Below are 6000 nucleotides of genomic sequence, written 5' to 3'. Positions count from 1 at the left end.
CGGTCCTGCCTCACTCCCTTCTCTCCCCCCTCCCCACGGAGCCCGGGCCCACGTGACCCCGGGCCGGCCAATGGGCGAGCAGAGAGGGCGAGCTGGTCCCTGTGGCCGCCATTAAAGCGAAGGGAAAACCCGTGAATTCGGATTAAAGGGGGAAAAACACCGCCCGCTGGGCCCACAAAATGGGGGAGACTACGGCGTCCGGGCGGTGAGGCCGCCGGAGAGCAGGCGCGAGGCCGGCTTGGCCCAGGGACCACAGGAAGACACGGCCGGAGGATGGTGTGAGCCGCAGACGCCGCCAGCGCCGCCGCCACCGAGGAGACCGGGCTAAGGACATCGCCGCTGCCGGGCCGGCGGCCTGGGCTCCTCTCTGGGCTCGCCCTTCCCGCCCCTCTGCGGGCGCCTCCCGCCCGGGGAAGCCTCCGGCGCTCGGGCCCTTCCCCTCTCGGACTCGATTTTAATTATTTATTGTGTAATTTATTATTTTTCTTGTGGAAGGGGCACACATCCTCTCTGTCCCCCAAAGAGGGACGAGCGTCCGCGGGCTCCGCGGCGGCCACAGTCCGGCCAGCGGGGCGAGCGCGGCACGGCCCTCCCGCCTCCGGCGCGGGCCCCGGGCGGCCGGGTGCCGGCGGGCGGGCGGCGGGGGCTGCTCGCGGCGGCGGGGGGGTGGGGGGGGGGGGGCGGGCGGCCCGGCGGCCTCCTCTTCCACTGTCCCCCCAGCCAGCACCCCCCCGCCCTCCCCGGTGTCTGCGATTCTCTCTCCGGTCGGAGGCGGAGGTAATGGCGGATGGTGGGTCGTGGCGCCGGCGGCGGCTGCTGTGAGGGACGATGAGTTCCTCCTTCGTGCCGAACGGGGCCAGCCTGGAAGATTGTCACTGTAACCTCTTCTGCCTGGTGAGTGCCGGGCGCGGGCGGGGGGGAGGGGGCGAGGTGCGCCCTTGGGCCGTGGGGGAGGGGGTCCGGTCCGTCCGACCGGGTCCCGGCTAGGCCCCGCCGCGGCCGGCCCCGCGCCGCCGGAGACGGGTCGCTCCCGCACCGCCCTGGGCTCTGTTTCAGGAGAGTTGGCTTTTCTCTGGTCCTGTTTCCGACTCTTTCCCCCCCTCAGTCTGGTCTTCAACTTGGGCTCCTTATCTGGCAGGACATGAACATTTCCTCGGAGTTTGTCGCTTCACTGTTGCTTTTCCCCTTATTGACCGTGGATCCCTGCCTCCCACTCCCCGCTGGTGCCCGTCCTCCCACTTGTCTTTACGCCTCAACTCCGGTCATTTGTTTCCCCCGGTAGACGGGACCCCGGAACTTACCAAAAAAAAAAAAATCTCTTTTCGTTTTGTAATTTTTTACACGAGTCACACTAGCGGAAGGTTAGTGTCTTCCTAAGGTGATTTCAGACCTCTGCAATGAACAGTAGAAGCCATTTCATATGTTTCTCTTTAAACTTTGAAAACAGTTTGCCGTTTTGACAATTTCTGGCCATCTTGCTTTCATTAGAACATGATGTCTGTGTGAGTGGAACAGACTAAGGGAGGAGGTGCTGTGGTTTTTTTTGCACTAAATATTTGTGTGTTTGTTTTGCCTGCGTGTTTAGAATTTTGAGCAGCCTGCCCCACGTTTTATTGAAAAGTCTGGGGAAGCTGGATGGAGGGATGACAATTGTGTAGGTTGGCCCAGGTCTGGGAGCATCCCACCGTTTTAAGACTTTAAAAAGTACCAACTGTTGCAAATGCTTAGTCCTCGATTGGACAATACTTCAGCTTCAGTGCTTTAAAGTTTCGGTGGCTTTTCTTTTTTCATTTTCACTGTGCTTTGAAAGATACTGAGAGAGTATGTGATAGGTAAGTGAGTTGAGTGGGCGGAGCACGCCTGGTTTGGCAAGTGTAAACTGCCAGTCATGTATCCGCCGTTTCATTTTGGCACCTATACCTTGCACCTTTAAGTTAGAGTAAAGAATTACCGAATTCCTTCTCTTGAACTTCTTTCAAGATGCTAAATGAAGACCTTTAATGCCCTTCCCCCTATGAAATTTTTTTGGTACAATGTCCATTAATCAGCATCTCTTCAGATGTAACAAGACAAACGAAGGTTTTACATTTCTGTCTTCTCTCAGTCTATTTTTGGTACTTTTAGGATCAGGTTCTTTGCAGATAGACTAGCGCAAATCTGACAGTTCTTTGTGAGCAGCTATTTGACTTCCTAAAAGGGATATGTGAAGAAGTACCAAGAATTTTTTGTTACAGTTCAGACTTCCGTAAACATGAGTCTTTAAAAATTAATTTTCTGTTACAAGTTTGACACCAAGGAACAAATGTGACCAATTAGAATAGAACAGTTTAGGGAGGAAATGTTACTCAGTGTGCAGTATTAAATGCATGCTTATATTTATCACTATTACATTTCTTTTATTTCTCCTTGGGATGCACATTTATTGACTTGCTATTCAGTGACATTTCAGTGTTAATTACTAAACTTTTACTGTTCTTTTACTTAAAATTTTGATTGTTGAATTTTCATAATTAAGCATCTTTTTGTCAATCTGCTTTCAAGATCTTAAGCATATACTAAAAAATTGTAATGTACTGATGAAATAAGGGACTTGAATAGTGAATGTTTTTGACTTGGAATGTGCAGTAATAAAAAATATCTCGCTTTCTTTTCTTCAGGCTGACTTGACAGGAATTAAATGGAAAAGATATGTATGGCAAGGCCCAACTTCTGCCCCTATTCTGTTTCCGGTGACAGAGGAAGACCCCATTTTGAGCAGCTTTAGTCGCTGCCTTAAGGCAGATGTACTTGGTGTTTGGCGTCGAGATCAAAGACCTGGAAGAAGAGAATTGTGGATATTTTGGTGGGGTGAAGACCCTAATTTTGCTGACCTTATTCACCATGACTTATCAGGTGAAAGCAACTTATTTCTAGCTAATGATATAGCAATGTTGTATATTTTCCCCCAAAATCTTTTGTATTAAGAATTTTTTGGTAGAACAATATTAGGTATGAAGCCAGATAAACATTCAGCTTTATGTTTATTTCACTGTGGTTATTTTATTTTGCTTAAATTATCCATATTATAGCAGGCTTTTTAAACCTTAAATAACTTTATTCTCCCACCACCCAGCTTCTTCATGAATTTCTCAGATAGAGCTTAAGAAAGGAATGTTACATTAACCTAAGAAAAATGAAATCAGAGAGCATAAAGTTCCTAACAAAGTCATATAATACTTTTGAAGCTAAGTGTAATTTAACTTTGAATCAATTCTGCCACTGCTCTCCTCTATATGAATATGCAGACAATTGTAAGAGTATCTAGAAATGTTGTAACTTACTCATATTTTTTCAAGGCATACAGTTAATTTGTTTTATTAACATATGAAGCCTTATGTTAATTTGGTTATTTTGGAAAGTGATTATTTTATTTTAGATACTGTTGCATCAAAGACTATCATTAACACAAGATGAGTGCCAACTTATTTAGCTTTTATTAGGATGTTGGTACATAATCTAAAATGTTACATAGAACTAAATTGAAAAATATATATATTTTATTGATTTTTTTACTGAGAGGAAGGGAGAGAGGGATAGAGAGTTAGAAACATCGATGAGAGAGAAACATCGATCAGCTGCCTCCTGCACACCCCCTACTGGGGATGTGCCCTTGACCGGAATCGAACCTGGGACCCTTCAGTCCGCATGCGGATGCTCTATCCACTGATCCAAACCGGTTTCAGCCATAGAAGTAAATTTATTGTGAGCAAATTATTAAGAAATCTTTCATCTTATTTTTTTATTTAGGACCAGATGTTACTTTAAAAAGATACTGAGGGTTGTGTACTTTATATTGTAAGAGTCAATATAAGCTGAATCTCTGATGATAGGAATGTAAATGATTAGTTGTTTGCTGCAAGGTACCAAAGTCTCAGCAAAATGTTTAATAATGATTATTGACAGGTAAATTTAGGATTTTTAGATTACTAAAAAAAAAAGCATTGTTATTTGAAATTGAGTACTCTGAAGATTCTATTGTCTATAACCTATAGGACCTATTATATTTTTTATCTAATGTAATCCAGATGACTATCTCAAATAAGCACTTAGGAAGACCAATTTTTGTGCAGGAATGTGTTACATTTGTTTTGATGGTTGCTTTTCATCTTCTAATGAACAGACCCTTCATGTTAATCCTTATTTTTGAGAGTGGTTGCTATTCTTTTATGATAAATGCTTTCTAGCTTTCCAGCTTTCCTAATAAATCTCTGCTGGAGAGTTTAGCCCTTAGTTCTAAATGTGTAATATTTCCTAATTATGTAAAATGATGTGTTTGTATATATGTATAAGTACATATATATATATATATATATATATATACATATATATATATATATATGCATATATCTCATGACATAAAATTCCTTTATGGCATCAGCAAGATGATGCTTTTTAATTGCCAAAAGCCAATCCTGCCCACTTCCTTTTTCTTTCATTAATTTGGGTATACTTAGGCTATTTTCTTTATTTTAGGTGGTATAAAAACCACATTACTAAAATGTTCGAAGACTGTTTTAATGTTGATAAACTATAAATTATAGACAAACTATAATTGTTGATAAACTACAGTGACTTCTTGGAGGTTTCAGTCTTCTTAGTAAAGTTGGCAGAGCATCTGAACAGACCATTTTTCTCCCAGATTCCATGAAATACATTTTGTGGAATCAAAGATAATTTTAACAGATACATAGTATTTCATTTTACCATAGTGGGACTAATGTTTTGAAAGTTAAAAGCCTATTAAAGTTAAATGTAAGCTGTTTTGATGCATATTAAAAAAAAACTATGTTGATATTTTTCTAAGTTTCATGTTATGAGTTAAATGTTTTCTTTTGAAACTGCATTACAGTTTAAAGCATTTCTTCTCCAGTTTAATTTTTTAGCATAATTTTAAAAAATGGTAATACCTGTACTTTAAGATATTGATTTTGAATGTGAATAAAATAATTTTGGAAGATTAGGTTTTAATTGTTGTCAGATTTAACTGAATGCCCTTCAATGGTAAATAACTTTTAAGATTTTATGAGTGAAAGCAATTGAAATAGTAAACCAAAATATATTAGGAGTAGTATATAATCATACATGCTGTTCCAAAGACTGTCCTATACTGTTTTAAACAAGTTGTATAGTCAGTGTTGTTTATATAATGTTCTAACATTTTTTTAACCTGTCATTTACTTTACAATGTTGTCACTTAAATCAGACATATCCTAAAGAATAGTAAGGTTTTTTCAGATGGAGTTTATTTATCTCGCTCTTTTCTTTGCCCCAGGGACACACCGTCTGCCTCCCTTTTGGGGTAATTAGTCTTCGCCTCTGTCTCTCTAGATAACCCATTTTCATTTCTTTCCATCTGTGGCACTCTATTTCCTCCTTTTAAGCTCCCCTGAGAAGAGAGCATCTGGACAGTAGGGGTGGCATCAGCTGCAGGAGGCAATCCTGAGTTCCAAGTGGAGGTGTAGCATTGAGGAAAGGGGAACCGGAAGGACCCAGGTGGTAACTAAAAAGCTGGTTAATTTAGTTTGAGGCTGCTTTTCAAGGCAGGGTCCTTCTGTTTGGTTTAGCACCTACCACATCTTATTACTTAAATGTTTGTAATTATGGTGATAATAATGCCCTTCTTGTTGGGGAAGGAGGAAAGGCATTTCTTTCTGCAAAGATTAGAAGTCTCAGTTTTTCTTATTAACTAAAGTATTCAGTAATAAAAGTACAGAATTGCCTTTGCTTAATCCTATTACCACCTTTGTGTCATCCATAGTGTATTTTTTTTATCCTTATCTGAGGATATGTTTATTGATGTTAGAGAGCAAGGAAGGGCGGGGAGAGAGAGACAGACAGACAGACAGACATCAGTTTGAGAGAGAAGCATCCATTGGTTGCCTCCCATACCTGCCCCAACTGGGAATGTGCCCTGACTGGGAATCTAATCTGCAACTTTTTGGTGTACTCCAACCAGCTGAG

General features: G+C 42.0%; 1 protein-coding gene across 1 annotated transcript in view; it reads left to right on the top strand.

Moving 5' to 3' along the window:
• The first annotated feature begins 679 nt into the window (after positions 1-679).
• MED13 (mediator complex subunit 13) overlaps positions 680-6000 on the top strand; it is an 88001-nt gene continuing 82680 nt past the window's right edge. The window contains exons 1-2 of the mRNA XM_008149494.3: positions 680-894; positions 2658-2892. Coding sequence (XP_008147716.1) covers positions 829-894; positions 2658-2892 — 301 coding nt within the window. The 5' untranslated portion in view covers positions 680-828. The remainder of the gene's footprint in view (positions 895-2657; positions 2893-6000) is intronic.

Source organism: Eptesicus fuscus, chromosome 20 (assembly GCF_027574615.1).
Source record: "Eptesicus fuscus isolate TK198812 chromosome 20, DD_ASM_mEF_20220401, whole genome shotgun sequence".
Lineage (NCBI taxonomy): Eukaryota > Metazoa > Chordata > Mammalia > Chiroptera > Vespertilionidae > Eptesicus > Eptesicus fuscus.
This window is presented reverse-complemented; position numbering and strand designations above follow the sequence as displayed.